The following is a 17,339-nucleotide window of genomic DNA, read 5'->3' as shown; positions in this document are numbered from 1 at the left end:
TAAGTAAACGATTTTTGTTAACAATGAATTTTTGTTGAGATGATCTTTAATGATTGATGTAACTTTTGAACGGTTAAATCATAAATTTAGATTGCCGACTATATGTAAATAAGAGAGAGTTTAGATACTCACACAGTCACACACATATGCTGGGATGCAAGTATTTCCTTTTTAAGGCTCCAAGTAGCACATTACACTATTACAGTGGATCATGATCATAAACATAAATACTGTGGCTAATTATCGTCAATTAGGTAAATAATGATGTTTTTGTAACTAAAGTCTATTTTCTCTGAGATGGGCCCAATCAAAGATGCTTTTAGGTCTTTTCATCAATTTTTGAGGATGGAAGGAGATTCAAAGATAATTACAAATAGCCTGCAAGTGAAAGTGCCGAATTACCTGGCATATCTAAATTCGTTTATGTAATATTGAAGCTTTGCACAGCTATTTGATTCCTTCACTTTTTCTCATTATTGGCATTGTACAAGTTTTATGGAATAATCTTTCGCATGCTTGGTTTACTCCAGCCAAATCATAAAATATGGCTTTTTCTCTCTCTCTTTTTTCAGCAATTGAAACGTTTTATTTAAATATTGTGGTTGATTCTCATCAATTTGGTAAAGTAATGATGTTTTCTTAACTAAAGTCTATTTTGTCTTAGATGGGCCCAATTAAAGATTTTTTTTTGTTTTTTTTAGGTCTTTTCATCAATTTTTGAGGAAGGAAGGAGATTCAAAGATAGTTTCTGATAGTCTAAAAGTAGCCTAAAAATAAAAGTGCCGAATTACCTGGCAAAGCTTTACACCGCTATTTGATTCCTTCACTTTTTTTCATTATTGGCATTGTGCAAATTTTATGGCACAATCTTTCGCATTCTCGATTCACTCAGCCAAATCATAAAATATGACTTGCTGTCTATCTCCTTTTCAGCAATTAAAACATTTTTCATCGATAACTGGGGACGTGCAAGTTAAAATTTAATTAAAATAATCATTAACATTAAACCGACTTGAGAAACACCAACAACTTTCTCTCTCGAACCTTTTATATTCCTTTTCATATTGTAAAACGTCATTTTACTTAATTTTTGCCCTAAACGTGTTTAGAACTCTAATTCATGTAGAGCAAGATAGTGAAGGACAGTAGTAGGGCTGTCACTCGGTTGGTTTGATCAGTTATAAGTATTACCAACTTCAAAACCAAAATTTTTGGTTTTTAATTGTATCTACCAAATTCGGTAGTTTGGTTTTCGATATTATCAACTTAATTTAGAACAACTAATTCTTTGTAATATAAATTAGAATGAATAATACTAGATTTTTCAATATTATAATCTTAAACTTTGTATTCATCTACTTATTATAGCTTTCTTTTGTATATATGATATCAAGTTTTAGCCATTTTCAATAAAACTAGGTTATTTAACCATCTTTGGGCAGGTTACTTAAAATACATGTACTATTAATGTAGTATACGTAGTAATATTCATACTATTGTCAAAGTTTTTATGTTTATTTCTTAATATACAATATTCATACTATTGTCAAAGTTTTTATGTTTATTTCTTAATATACATGTATGTGTATTGAAAACTATAGTATATAAAGCTAATATTTAAATAATCGGTAGATTCGGTATTTACCAAAATCAAACCAGCTTTTTGGGTAATTTTTTATTTCGGTTTTATCGGTCTCAATTACCAAAAAATCGGTTTACCAAACCTAAAATATCAGTTGGTATTCAATCGGTTTGGTAATTACCAAACCAAGTGACAGCCGTAGACAGTAACCCTGCCCTCCCTGCCCTCACCAGCTCAATCATCATTAACTACTTGTGTACTTGACCCTTTCTAGAATACTAAAAGCTCTTTAGAGGAGAATTTTTGTCCTTGTCTACGGTTCCTAACTTCCATCATACGCGGGGGTGAAAAGTGCGGAACATGGCGTGGGACTTGCCCTGCATAAAGTCGAAGTAGGAATCCAAATAGACTCTTTGGACTATCTCTAAGAGAAACGCAGAATAAAAAACAACATCAACACAAAAGAATACCAGCTTTCATACTACCAACCAAGAAAGAAGAAAAAAAAGCTCTCTCTTTTCTCCTTTCCTATCATTCCTTCATTCAAAAAGCCAAACCCAGAAAGCCCTGTGTGATAGATCCATCAAAGGGGTGTGGAATTTTGGTGTGGAAAATTGCTTGTAGGGACCATAAGGATTTCTGGGTCGTGGTTGGTTTCTGCTGTAATGGCCTAGCTTTGATGATCAATTCTGCTGCTTTGTGATATAGTAAGTTGGTTTTGGAATTCAGTGAAATAAAGGTTGGTGCTTTTTAGTGATTTTGTGGTAAGATGCAATCGGACGGGTCCGATTCCGTGAGCCAGAGTCCAACAACCCAAAGGCTGCAGTCTCTGTCAGCCTCGGATACTAGAGGGAAGCATCGGATACTGGCTGAGTTGAAACGGTTCGAGCAAGAAGCTAGATTCTTAGAGGTCAGTGATGGTGTCTTTGTGTTGTTTGGTTTTGAATATTGGGAATTGTGTCAGTGATTTTGTTGCGTTTTGTAGTTCTAATGTCAGCGGATGCATGTGTCAATGAGATGGTTGAAATTCTAGTTTTGAAATTTTTGAACTTCAATATGAGGTTTCTTAGTTTTGTACGGTCATCGAATTTACTGTTTGATGGGAGTTTGAAGGTTCGAAATGTAATCGATGGAATATCTAAAATAGAAATGGATTGGAAAAAATAATGCATTTAAGAGAATTGTTAGCTGGATGGTAGATGTGTTGAAATGGGAACAGAGTTTGAAATGTTTGGATTACTAGATAAGCTGTTTGCTAAATTATGCTGACCCTTTTGAGTGTATTCTCAGCTTTGGTTGTTGGTTTCGTGCAACCATCAAAGTTTCTGTTTAACAGGAGTGTGAAGGTTCGAAATGTAAAGGATGGAAAAATGGATCAAAATTATGCATTTAAGAGAGTTTTGTTGTTGGCTGGTATACATGTTGAAATGTGGGTAGAGTTTGAAATGTTATGGGTTAGTACTTGAGTTGTTTGCTGGTCCTGTTTCATTAAATCAGTAGGTTTGGTTGCCCAATTAGTGCATAATGCGAGAGTTTGGCAAGTTTTATGCTGACCCTTTTGAGTGTAATCTCAGCTTTGCTTGTTATGGCCAAAATTTATGAGGGTGGTGGTTCTTTTACTGTTACTGTCCTTCTATGGAAATGGATGTTTCTGCGTTCAATTTGGGTGATTTGGTTTCCCCTAGTGAAGATATCTAGTTAAGCTCTAGTTAAGATTCAATTTGGGTGAATTTTAGTCGGTTAGGTTGTTAGCTCTAGTTAAGATGTACCTTTGCGCTTGGGCAATCTAATTGCAGTCTTGATTGCTATTAGTTCAGTATCCAAGGTGGAGAAGGGAAATTCAGTTTGCAGCCGATAGATAATAAGGAAGTAGTTGGTTCAGCACTTTTTTGGTGTTTAGTTATGCTGCGTTAGTGAGTACTTGTGCTGGTGCACTTGAAGCTTGAGTTGTAGGAGGTGCTAGATTGTGTCTAACAACAGAACAGAAAGAAGTATCTAAGTCTTCGCCTAGATCAGATGGATCATAAGTTCCGTAGTCGAAGGTACTGTCATCCCCACCTTCCATTTGGTGCTCCATCTCTTCTTTGTCGCTAGTGTTGGTGTCCTGGACTATAGTATCTTCTTCTTTATCAGCCTTCTTAGTTGTGGAAGCTTTCCGATGACCTTCTAATTTTGTGAGCCGAGCGTCCATTGAGTCAAGTTGTTCCACAATCTTCAGCAACAAAACATCTCGCTTATAGTCAGTCAGACGACCCCTGAAGTTTTTCCCTGATCGTGTAGCCATTGGATCAAACTGTTGGTTTACAGACGGTGCCAAAATGATGCAGGACAAGTAGCAAAAGAACTGTAACTAGGGTTTGTTTGAGTACTCTTGGATTTGGTTGCTGTGCTCTTGTTTTTTTAAGAAGAAAAGGGATTTAGAATAAGAAACTTAAACTACTAGCATCACACCAGTAGGGTTTCTAGGCATCACACCCAGAGGTCTTAGGCATCACACCTAAGGTTAGGTTGCATCACACAAACCCGGAGAGAAGCAAAAGCTTTCAATTTTTATCAACTCAAATCTGCCAATAAAAGACTACAAAGGCCTCTATATATAGGGAGGCTAAGATAATTCTAGAATAATTAGGAATATCCTTAAAGAATCCTAAAGAAATAATCCTAATAATTATAAGAATCCTAACAATAAAGCCTAGATTTATTTGAACTACTTTCCAAATCCTAACTTAGAATATTCTGCTCGTATCCTTCATCAAATATAATGCACAATTCAATGATACTCATTCTGTTTTTTGTTTTCTGGACATATATCATTAGTTAAACGTGCGAAACAGTCACTACTTGAGACATCTTTCAATGTAGTTTTTTCAGACGTGTAGTTTGTTGAAGTCTTATATTGAAATAAATTCCAAATGCTCAATATTTTGGATTTATTCTGTGAATCTTCAATCTCTATATATATAATAAATTTCTGTACATTGTGAATGTAGTGTTTTGAGTGGTGAAACTGATTAAGAATAATACTGTCAGGCTTAGTGGGTTGCTTGGATAAATTGATGAGTAGGTTGAGCAAAAAGAGGGTGCGGTGGGCGTTTTGGGTTTGTAACCGAAAAACTCAGATATAATGAGAACGGAAATGCAATTATTTCTTTTGGAGCTGAAGTAACCAACTCTTATTATGACATTTCTTTTGCCGTTGACACTTGTAAATAACTTTTGTCAAGGCTTTTTCATGTATCTGCAACAATAGCCCCCCTTGCATTCCACTTCCTATTTTCAAGGCTTCAATCTGTATCTTACTTCCTGTGCAGTCACTCAGTTATGCTTTTCTTATTAGATACGTTGAAATTTGTGCATCACTGTGTTGACACTGTTCCTTTTGAATTCTCAAATATTTCTATAGCACACCTTAACAATTTTGGTAACCAATAAATCTCTCTCCCTGAATCAATATATCTGATCTACCACCCAGTACACGCACGGTCAAGCTCTTTAGTGACATGTTCCAGCTTCCCATGATCTGATGGCATGTTTCAGCCCTCCCTAATCTGATGACTTGTTTCAGCCTCCCATAATCTTATAATGACATTTCCAGCTTCCCATGATCTAGGTTACCTAAACCATTCAAGCATCTTGTGACATTTTTCAAATTTGGGTTAATAGGAATTGAGTCTCTGTTATGATTATTGTTTAATTTTTTCCTCTCTTTTTGGCCGAAGGATTCCCATGAACTAGTTTTGTATTTTTGTTATTCAAGAGGCATTGTGGGTGTGGCTCTTTTAGACTTGTGAGCATTTAAATTGTGGTTACCAAAATCTTATGGTATGACACTCCCTGCATTGGTCAGTTGAATTGTTGTAGAAAATTTTCTTCTTGCACACAATACAATGCTGTGAGTACTGAACAATAATGTTGAATTTGTTTTTACCGTTTCTGTTATTTGAGCAGGAAGAGCTGGAACAACTTGAAAAGATAGACAAAGCCTCAGCTGCATGCAAGGAGTAAGCATTGACAGATACTCGATTACTTGATATTTATTAAAATCCCCAGTTTTGACTAAGCAATGTGTTGATTGATTTATGTTGTCTATTCCAGAATGCTGAGTAATGTAGAAACAAGGCCGGATCCACTACTCCCAGTGTAACACCTCTGTCCTGATTCTTTGCATCATTTCTCAAATGGACTTTTTGCCTCTGCTTGAATTTGTGTGCTTGATTTTCTGTCCTAGCCCTATTATAAATCTAATGGTCTTTTTGGGTCCTTGTGGCTGAACCATAAATTCATAACCTTTGGATTTATAATACACAGCTTGGATTTGGATTGATCCTAGAATGTCTAAGCAGATGATCCAAGTCTCTGATTTTTCATTCTTCTACTGATTATGTTAATTTTTCTGGAGGACAGAACACATGGCCCCCTTAATCCATTTTGGGACCGATGGTTTGAAGGCCCCAAAGACTCAAATGGTTGCAAATGCTGGATACTTTGATGATCCGACTCACAGACCTCCGGTGCCAATTGTTGACAGAGGCTTACATTCAGACATTTCATAGATTTAGATTTCTTACTTTATTGGCATATGTTATATTAAAGCTTCATTGTGCAGATGACAATTTATGGTAATACTTTCATTTTCAAGCCTCTAATGAAGGGCAATTGTGCATAGTGTAAAATTTTTTCAATTAAAATGATTCAGTGTAATGGCAGACTGGCAGAGCAGAACAATTTTCCAGGCATATCATATTGTTAATGAAATGCTTTAAGATTCAGAATGTAAAATGTATAAAGCATTCGAAATTAGAAACAATCTACAAATTTGCCAGGAAATAGCTTTAATGATACACGACTGTTTTTACATCACTCAGCCTTGAAACCCATATATGAAAAATCTTGTGCAGTCAGGCTCTTCAACTAGGTGCTTTCCCAGTAACCCGTGAGGCGATCCAACCTAGGCCATCATACAACCCATCCCCGTTGAGGGCACAGCACGCTTGGATGTGCCAGTCATGATTCTTAATGCTGTGAAGAGATAGAGTGTCAGTGATCTCAGCTGGGGTCATGGCATCCTTGAGATCTTGTTTATTAGCAAAAACCAGTACAACTGAATGTTGAAGATCCTCATGTCCAAGCAACCTGAAGAGTTCGTCCTTCATAATGGAAATTCTGGCCCTGTCTGTGCTGTCTATTACCACAATGATAGCGTGAGTTCCACGGTAGTATGTTGCCCATGAAGTCCTCAGTCTATCTTGTCCACCCAGATCCCACACCTGTCATTTACATGATTGGCAAGTGACTTTCTTTAGCTCTTTATCATCTAACAATAAGTAAAGTTAAACATGTTATGACGCCTTCAAAGGGAGAAAATGAAATGAAAGTGGCATAAAATGTTGTATCAATAAAAATAAAATACAAGAGGTATATCGCAGCCTTTTAAATTTAGTATTTCAAATTTTTCAAAGAGTTGAAATGAATAGAACGCCTAGACCCAGTGATGTTAACAGACACGGAGCCTGGCAGTAACTTTTAATTACAACATTCAATTTCATGAACTTCTGATCATCAACATTGAGTCATAGCTATGACGCTCAGTTGTCAAGTACTCTTAAGTTTCATGCTTCAATTACCTATAAACAAATCATTCATATTGTTCCCTGATATCTTAATGGAGCAAAGTTCCTAAATATAGAGAATCCCAAATCATCATGTATCTAAAAGAATGCATGAGGGACGCTACAGTTTCCCCCTATCCAAATCAGAATCACATATTCGTAATTGTCTATGCACAAACAATAATACATATTAATTGTTAGAGTGAGTAACTAAGTACTAGGCTAAAAGTGAATCTTTAAAAAGTAATGATGAAAAGGAACTTCCTATTACACCAATATATATGTTCTTCCATCTAATCTAACTATCACTATGCAGAAACCCTCGACTATACCAGAACAGTTTGAAAATATTAGATTGACAGACCATCTTATCTCCCCAACTATTCCTGGCTTGTTGCCTTGTCGGTGTAGTCCCTATCCTTTACATTTTAGGTCTTCAAATACGAAAATCAATCAGCTGTCAAACATTTTGGATTCTCTAAGACGTACAGACAGGTGTCCCAACTAGGAGGTAGGCCTCCTCATTCCCTTGCTAGCATTTAATCTTACCAAAAAGACAATCTTTGCTAATGAAGAAAACTCTATTTCCGAAGTATGCAATTTTATCAATTCCTTTCAAAATTTTCTTTAGCACTGCATCCAACATAGTTTCTTTACTCTTAAGAAACTCTTGATTCACCTCTACACAACAACAAAGCATATGTTTAACCCCAAGCTTACAACACCTCTATCATATTTTCCTCATGCACACGCAATTCATACCCAACAAAAATTAGAAAAACCAATACACAAAACACAGAACAAGAAATGTTTACGGTACCTCAAAGCGAATGTTCTTGTAGACAAGCTCTTCGACATTGCTGCCAACAGTCGGGTTCGTAGTGACCACCTCTCCCAAGTGCAATTTGTAAAGGGTAGTTGTCTTCCCAGCATTGTCCAACCCAACCACCACAATCTTATACTCTTTTGCAGGAAACAACATGAACCAAAACCTCGATATGAACGCCCCCATCTTCTATCCCCCAATCCAAAAATCAAAACTTCACCTAAAAAAGACCCAAAATTTATCACAAAAACGATACAACCCATTAACTCTGGAATCAAACAGCACCCAAAAATTGATACAGACAATTACAGACACATCATTTCTGATTAGCTAAATCAAGATTTACGTGGGTTCAATCCGATTTAGCAGATCCATGATGAAAATTTTCAAGAATTGAAACATGGGAAAGGAAGATGATCGAACCTGGAATCGGGAATTGGCGGTAGACAATGGATGCTGAGGTTGATCTACAGAAACCCTAAATTGAATTTGGGGGTTTGATTGGGAATACAAGTTTGGGGGGTTTTCGGTGTTAGAGAAATCAAAGGTTGCTTTTTTTGGAGAGTAGAGCGATCGGTATATCCCAATATAATGCTTTGTTTCTGCGATGATGGTAACAAAGAAAAGGTCCTTAATAAAGAATTCTGAGTTGTTAGCTTCTGATTCGTTGGTGTGGGTGTTATTACAGGGCGAGCACTATTTGGGGCACCATAACTGCTGACATGTCTATGTTTCACTTTAGGGCCGTAAATCGGCTCGATACAGTTCGTGCTCGTAAAAAAAAAGAGTCGGGTTTGAATTTAATATTAAGCTCGATGAGAAAATCAAGTCGAGCATGAATTTTAGTATATTTAGCTCGTAATAATTAAAGTAAGAGTGCATTTAAGGAAGGCCTAAAATAGAAGTTATCATCAACATTAACATTTAAAGTCAACTAACATATCTTACACAAACAAATAAGTACTCAGTAACTAATAATGAGCTAGTAAACTTTACTAGAGACCTTTCCCTAATGACATATTTACACTAAAATAGAAGTCATCATCTAAACTGAAATTTAAAAGTTAGCTAATATGTCTTACAGTAACAAATAAGTACTAAGTAGCCAATAATGAGCTAAGTAAAGTTCACTGGAGAACTTTCCCTAATGGAATAATTACACTAATATAGAAGTCATCATCTACACTAATATTTAAAGTCAGCTAATATGTCTTACAGTAACAAATAAATACTAAGTAGTCAATAATGTGCTAGAAAAGTTCATTGGAGACCTTTCCCGAATGGCATAATTACACTAAAATAGAAGTCATCATCCACACTAAAATTTGATGTCAGCTAATATATATGTCTTAAAGTAAAAAATAAGTACGAAGTAGCCAACAATGAACAAGTAGAGTTCACTGAAACCTTTTCCTAATGACATATTCACACTAAAATAGAAGCTATCACTCACATTAAAAAAATCGTTATTTTTTATTGGAAAATTTGGGATCAATATAACAAGTATACTTTCAAAAATTAATTTCCTCAGGTGCAATATGTTGTATTCCATATTAAGCAATTTCTTTTTAGATATCAACTTCCCAATCAAATTAGATGTCTAAAACGATTAGCTAGCACCTTTGAACCAACTTTATATGTCACATTACAAAGGCGCAAAGAAAGACCCTTAGACGATCATCATCCCTGTATATATTGGGGCTGCAAGAAAGGCTCACAGAAAACGAGGTCTTGGGAGTAAAGGTGCTTTACTTTTGTTCGTGGCTGACTATGGATTTTTTGTTTCGCATTCACCGAATTTGATTACCAACACTTACGAACCGTTGATGCAAGAAAGGCTTGCTTACAGAAAACCAGTTGGGGCATAAAGGTAAGTTCTTTACATTTGTTAATGGATTTTCTGTTTCGTATTCACTAATTTGATGAGAAAGACTTACACTTTAGTATGTGTTCTTCTCGGAATCATGTCAATTTAGATTATAGTTGTAGTTTGAGAAAAAGAAATAATTGCTTTCTCATGATGAACGTGGTTTTTGAAAATGGGTTCGTTGTATCTTAAGGCTGGAATGTGGGTTAGTAATCTAGGTGCATTAGGGGCGCTATGGATATCTTGAAAGGGTCTTTCTAAATGTATCCAGCAAATTTCTATGTAGACCGAGTAAGTTTTTTACACCCAGCAAAATGATAGAATTTCTAATTACACCCTACAACTTTTCCAATACTACCCTTATTATTAATTAAATCCAGCAAAACTCACACCCAGCAAAATCCACACCCACCAAAACCCTAATTATCTCCCTTCGTTGAGTTACTTATGATGCGTTCCGCATCAATGAGGGTTGCGCCAAGTTTGTTCCCCAACTGAGGAACTAGTGCGGAGCTTCATTAAAGAGGACCGACTCAATGTGAGTTTCAGATAAAAGGAACTGAAAATAGTAAAAGAATTAGACAAGTAGTAACATTCGGTGGTTGTCTGCTGAAATTCTACCAATATTCGGTGTTTATGGCCCGAACATAGCAATAAATTTCGGTGCTTGTCGTCCGAATAGTATAGCAATTTTCGGTGGTTGACTGCCGAACGTACGTATTTCATTCGGTGGTAAACGACCAAATATTCTAATTATTTTCGGTGTTTATTGACAGATCGAAGTGCGATAAACTGCATCAATTTTTTTTTTTATTCCGGTTCTATGATAAACAAAATGAACAAACCTTATTTGATGCCTCCAAAATCATAATTGCAGTTACAACTTTGTCGATATCATGTGTATTAAACCCTTGAAGCAATTATAAAGGAAAGTGAAATTTGGGTTTAAGGTTTTGCTAAAAGAAACGACATAACAACGTGAACACAGTGAACTGCTGGGTACAAATAGAAAAAAGAGTTTCAGACTTTATGGTTTATTTTGTTATTATCTTTATTTACCGGTCGTGACCATTACTGTCATTTCATACGAGGATATAACTGTCTTTTCATGCAAAAATTGATATGCTGGGTCTACATAGAAATTTGCTGGGTACATTTAGAAAGACCCATCTTGAAATTGTTGTAGTTGTTTCATGATATAGTTCTTGTTTCATTGATAGAGCTGTGTTGAAATCCTAAGTGTGGAAAATGGGATATGGAAATGGAGTTATGGAGCTTGAAGATTGATAATTTTCTTAGCACTGTTGACAAAAATGCCACAGAAGGTAACCAGGCTACTTGGGATATCCTCAAAGATACGGCTAAAGATTTTCTAGGATACCTACGTAGTGGGACTCTTGAGCCAGAAATAGAAAGGCAGATTGGGTTTGCCCTGAAAAAATATGATCTTGCGGTATGTACACTGGTCCTACTTTGTTACATGTGCAATGATAAAGTGAAAGTAGTAAAGATTGATGGAAATTTGGAGGTCATGAAAGAGAATATTGGGCATTGGAGAATGATGAAAGATTTTTAGAGATTTGGAGTCACCGTTCGTGATTACTTTCTTGATCCAAAAATCACAGATTGTGAACGAATGGACAATTTCTTGAAATGCTTCAACTTTGGATATATAGGGTATGATAGGCTAACTAATATGGTGATCAAGCACCCGTTTTTAATTGTAAGCGATGGTCGCCGGATGGAATGTTTCTCCAAGTTTTGGCGTCATTACTCTAGTACTACTAATCAAATGTTGTCCTATGCATTAGATCCAAGTGGTGGTATGCACACTACTTATGTTCAAGGAAAACCCCAAGGATGGTTTAAACCAGGCATGCAGAAGGAGTTTCATGACATATGTGATTACACATGGTTTAAGGACATTCGAAAAACATCCTCGAAAATGACATAAACTTGAGACAAGATCTTGATCCATGACGTTTCCATTAGAAAAAGTCATAGAAAGGGTATTTAATGACGTTTTTTTAGCAAATGTCATCTAAACACTGTCATTAAAAGTCATATTTGTAGTAATATGTAACCCTATTTGTTGATGAATTGTCCACTGATATAGTCAATACTCAATATCCTATCTATTATCCACTGAACCAAGCAACTTTTCCAAAATTTTACCTATGGTATTGCCACTGTGGTTTGGTATTACACAAAAATTAAGCACTCTTTTGTGCATATTCCGCCCATAGTCTATGAAATGTGCAGTGATTACCATATAGTTGATGTTTTGACATGAGGTACATGTGTCTGTTGCCAAATAGATAAAAAGTGACCTTAATGGGAGAATGAATTAGAATTGTGTAGGCTCATAATAAGCTTTATATGCTTACTAAGGTGGGATCGAGTCAAAGAACTGATGAATTGGGGACATATTGAAATATTTTTAGGCTGAGTTATAGTTTTCGAGCAAATTGGGGAAGAACAAGCTTCAGTTTAGGGTTTTGATCGAAACGGTTGAAACGGGAGAGCTGATCATGTTTTTGTTATATATGACTCATAAGCCAATACCAGCATGAAAGTGTACACTTTTTAAAACATAGGTTCGGTTCGGTCATTTGAGATTTGAAAATGACGGAACAGTAACGAAACAAAGTTTTCATGTTGCGGTTCAATTTACGAAAAGCACATATTTTAGCTTAGGGAACAAGAACGAACCGTCAATTTCGGTTCAGTTCCACAGTTTCCTGCAATTCTTGAAATTGCATGACAAAACCCAAAGGCCTAAAGCGATCTTGTGCAAGAAAGTGGTAGATGAAGAGCTTGATCAAAGAAAGGGCTTACCAGAAAACCAGGTCTTGGGGCTTCAAGGTGAGTACTTTACTTCTCTTAGTGGGTTAACCATGGTAGACTATGGATTCTCTTAGTGGTTTTATAATGGGGAGCTTGAATTGAATGATGGAGGAAGAACAATGCTTGTTTCCTTTATCCCCTTCCAAGACTTGCAAACAGCAAGGAACGTATATTATTGTATTTTGAAAGTGGCGCACGAACGGGTCTTAAAGCCTTGGTTCTCCTTCCACTGTGCTGCAATAGGTCAACACTTAGTATGCTACGACAGATTCGACATGTTTCTGACCGATGCACGAGTGTCAGACACAATATATGTGAAGGGTTAGTCTGAATTGCCCGTTCCATGGGTTCAGAGACAAATTCGGGAGCTAGGAGAGGCTTTTGTGCAGATGCAAAAGCCTAATGCTACTCATAGTGCACTCAACAAGAGCTCTAGTTTTGTTGTGTGCAATGATGAAGTGAAAGTAGTAAAGCTTGATGGAAATTTGGAGGTCATGAAAGAGAATATTGGGCATTGGAGAATGATGAAAGATTTTTAGAGTTTTGGAGTCACCGTTCGTGATTACTTTATGGTACTACTACACAGAACACTTTTAGTAACATTGTTTCCATGACGTTTTTCAAACGCCACAATTGACGTCATCTCTACTAGTGCCGTCTTTGGTCTCAAGTTGTGAGGGCGTTTGAAAAACGTCATTAAAAACCTTTCAATGACGTTTGCTAAACGTCATAGACCTTCTTCTATTGACGTTTTGAAATCGTCATGGTAAGCATTTTTATGGCATTTGCAAAACGTCATGGAAAGATATTCAATGACGTTTACTAAACGCCATGCAAATATTTTTATGACGTTTATCAAATGTCATTAAATTTTTTATTTGTTTCAAAAAAAAATTCTGAATTTTTTTTCTTCTTCTTGTTACAGCTACATATCACCATAGAAACATACTGATATGTAAGAATGAATAACAAGCTAATTAAGAATCAATACTTTCATTACAAACCTCAATATTTCACTAAATGTTATTATTTGTATCAACTGAATCCAAAGAGTATTGAAATTAAAATGAAAATTTGGACAAACTGTGCAAACAGCAAGGAACGTATATTATTGTACTTTGAAAGTGGCGCACGAACGGGTCTTAAAGCCTTGGTTCTCCTTCCACTGTGTTGCAATAGGTCAACACTTAGTATGCTACGACAGATTCGACATGTTTCTGACCGATGCACGAGTGTTAGACACAATATATGTGAAGGGTCAGTCTGAATTGCCCGTTCCATGGGTTCAGAGACAAATTCGGGAGCTAGGAGAGGCTTTTGTGCAGATGCAAAAGCCTAATGCTACTCATAGTGCACTCAACAAGAGCTCTAGTTTTGTTGTGTGCAATGATGAAGTGAAAGTAGTAAAGCTTGATGGAAATTTGGAGGTCATGAAAGAGAATATTGGGCATTGGAGAATGATGAAAGATTTTTAGAGTTTTGGAGTCACCGTTCGTGATTACTTTATGGTACTACTACACAGAACACTTTTAGTAACATTGTTTCCATGACGTTTTTCAAACGCCACAATTGACATCATCTCTACTGGTGCCGTCTTTGGTCTCAAGTGGTGGTATGCACACTACTTATGTTCAAGGAAAACCTCAAGGTTGGTTTAAATCAGGCATGTGGAAGGAGTTTCATAACATATGTGATTACGATAAGCTGAAGAAAAAAAAAAAAAAAAAAAGACAACGGCAAGGAGGCAATGTCCAAGTTAGAACCAGTTTAGAGCAACTATTGAAGTTTCTGAGAAATGCTTATGAGCATGTGATTACTGTAGAAGATGCATATGCGGAAGTTGAAAAATGGTGGCTTGGTTTTCTAAATAGGGTCCATAAGTCGGCGGTTCAGTGAAGGTGTTCTTTTATCATTAGAAATGGTGGCTCGGTTTTCTGTTATTATTGCTATTATAGTTATTATTATCATTATTATTGTTATTATTATCGTTCTTATTATTATTATTATCGTTCTTATTATTGAAGTAGATGAACTTGGGTTTACTTTGGTGAAACTGAATAGGATAGGGCATTTAAATGATCATTTTGTCTTAACTACGCATGTGAAACAAGTTTTTTATATTGAAGAACCCCTCTATGCATAATGGTCAATATTAGTGAGGTGCCTGGATAAAGACTACGAAGGGACTGATGATGAGTTGGAAAACATAGAAGTTGAGCAACAACCATTTATTCCCACAATTCCATCAGTCAAAACCTTTGATGATGTAGTTGGTCATCAACCTAACCTTCATATTATGGGTTGACAATGAAAGCTTGCCCCGTGACTGATGGGAGTAGCAGGTTTATTAGGTTTCTGATATGAAATCTTATTAGTATAGGCTGCATTTCTAATTGTTGCTTTTAGTTGTTGTACTTTAACCTATTAGTTGATGAAATATATGTTGAATCAAGTTGTTGCTTGATTACTCAAGTGTTTGGTTTTGACTAATATGTCGTTCTAATTGTAAATGATGCATAATATGTCATGTTGTTTGTCATGTAGCTAACAGATTTTGTGCTTCTGTGATTCAGATCATTACACCATCTGATAGAGCAGCAACAGCTAAAGCGATAGCTTTGAGGATGAAAGCTACAAATGAAAAGATCTACTTCTAAGGATGCAGGGTCGTCAACCACACGTAAAGCTGTGTCTCCTAAGAAGAGGGTTGTGCGTGCTAAGAAGGAGGAGGTGTCCCTGAAGAAGAAGGTTGTGGAAATGAAGAAGAATACCAGATCCCCGAAGAAGAATACCAGATCGCCAAAGATGAAGGCCACATCCAATTCGATGGCAAGGTCAAAGAAGTCTATATCAAAGACTAAGTCTGGAAATATTTCTAAGTCTAATAAGACAAAGGCTGGTGAGGATGAGGAAGATCCCGATGCAACTGGTGGTTTGAAGCTGCTAAGGCGAGGGATGGTGACAATGAGTCGCATTACAAGACGACTCATGAGAGGCTGAAAGCTAACTAAACAAATTAATGATAAGGAGGAACCTTATGGTAAGCCAGCAAAAGAAATGCAGTCTTACATTGGGGTCTTAGCAAGTACAATGATCCTGATTCCTGATTGTCACTGCGGATTGGAGAGAGGTCGACCTTGATGGAAAACAAAAAATCTGGGAATCTATTTAGGTATTTAAACTAAACCTTACAATATATAGACTATATAGCTTTCAGTTACACTTGTTTCAGGTGTAAACTAACCTTCTTCTCCTTATACATAGGATGCATATGTGATCCCTAAAGAATGTAGGAAGCTGGTGATTACCTCTGCTACAAATAAATGGAGGGAATTCAAGAGCAAATGGACCAACAAGTACATTATCCCTTATATGGATACCCCTAAACTGCTTGAAAATCCACCTGATGATTATCGATGCGTTCAGAAGGCTAATTGGGATATCTTTGTTGCTGACAGGATTTCAGAAAAATTTCAGGTTTGTTAACTGTTGGAAACTTAGTGAATATGTTGGTTTCAGTTTACTGGTGGTTTGTATAAGTTAAATGCAATGTTGTTCCTAATTATGCTTTGTCCTGTTGGAACTGCATGATGCACAAAAAGAAAGGAAAATCGGTACCCTCATCGTATGGCACGTAAATGATATGCTTATTTACAAGCAAAACTGGTTAGTTTTGGATGATACTTATTAAACTTTGTGAATAGAGCTTATTGTTAGCAATTTTAATATAATTTTTATTTTTTATAGTCCAAGTCAATCCCTATAGAGGAACTGGATCGTGTGACAATGTGGGTGAAAGCACCTGAGGTGAAGAAGACGGCGAAAAGAATTGTAAGTTCTTATCTGAAACTTATTTTCTTGATTTGGTATATATATAAATATACACATATATTTGTTTATAATTGTGAATTACCTAATAAGTGAGCTTATATACATATATTTGTATCAGGAAAGCTTGAGATGATGTGCTCACCTTGGCATTGGGGAAGCTTGAGCATTCTGGCAGGGTACGAGGTGTTGGTGGTTTCACCAAACCAGCTTCGTACTTTAACCCGCCAAAACGCAGAAGGAAAAGTGTGGAAGAGACTGTGAGGAAGAGTGTGAAAATAATATTAAAAGAGGAGAGAAGGAAAATATACTTTCTATGAAAAGAGCTGCACGGGAACATGAAAGAGATATACAAGTTGCCGAGAAAAGAGCATATTGGACAGCCAAGTTTGCGAGGAGGTTGGAAGCAAAAATGAGGTGCCACTAGAGTCACCAAAACCTTTGACGCCACTCCATAAACATGATTCAGGCCAAGGGAGTTGGTTCGGACAACCTAAGAAGATTGCGACCAATATTGTGGAGGGTGAGGCCAAAACAGCAAAGAAAAAGTTGGTTCTGCCTTGGGTTGGGTGGCCATTGTAAAAATTTAGTTACCAAGCACTTAGCTGCTATACTTAACCGTCACTTATTTTCATATCCACAGCATAATCCAACTTATCTTATGTTATCCCACCAAAAATAATCCTCCTCCCGAGCCACGTCATCAAAGAGCCACACGGCAGCGCATCGCTCTCTCAGTAGTCCCACCCCACCTGGACTTCCTTGTACTCTCCTCCCTCC

The 17,339-nt window shown here is 36.5% G+C and overlaps 2 protein-coding genes across 2 annotated transcripts; one reads left to right on the top strand and one right to left on the bottom strand.

Moving 5' to 3' along the window:
* Positions 1 to 1,932: 1,932 nt before the first annotated feature.
* Positions 1,933 to 6,318, top strand: LOC133708610 (guanine nucleotide-binding protein subunit gamma 2). Its single transcript, XM_062134073.1, has 4 exons — positions 1,933 to 2,492; positions 5,531 to 5,583; positions 5,678 to 5,722; positions 5,987 to 6,318. Exons 1-4 carry the CDS (start codon positions 2,352 to 2,354, stop codon positions 6,069 to 6,071), a joined length of 324 nt encoding a protein of 107 aa, XP_061990057.1. The 5' UTR covers positions 1,933 to 2,351; the 3' UTR covers positions 6,072 to 6,318.
* Positions 6,297 to 8,641, bottom strand: LOC133708609 (uncharacterized). The gene is made up of 3 exons (XM_062134072.1): positions 8,441 to 8,641; positions 8,012 to 8,237; positions 6,297 to 6,849 (listed from the first exon to the last, which is right to left on the bottom strand). Exons 2-3 carry the CDS (start codon positions 8,201 to 8,203, stop codon positions 6,490 to 6,492), a joined length of 552 nt encoding a protein of 183 aa, XP_061990056.1. The 5' UTR covers positions 8,204 to 8,237; positions 8,441 to 8,641; the 3' UTR covers positions 6,297 to 6,489.
* Positions 8,642 to 17,339: the final 8,698 nt, after the last annotated feature.

This window comes from Rosa rugosa, chromosome 5 (genome assembly GCF_958449725.1).
Source record: "Rosa rugosa chromosome 5, drRosRugo1.1, whole genome shotgun sequence".
Taxonomy (NCBI): Eukaryota; Viridiplantae; Streptophyta; class Magnoliopsida; order Rosales; family Rosaceae; genus Rosa; species Rosa rugosa.
Note: the sequence above shows the minus strand (reverse complement) of the source record. Positions and strands in the feature narration are given on the sequence as shown.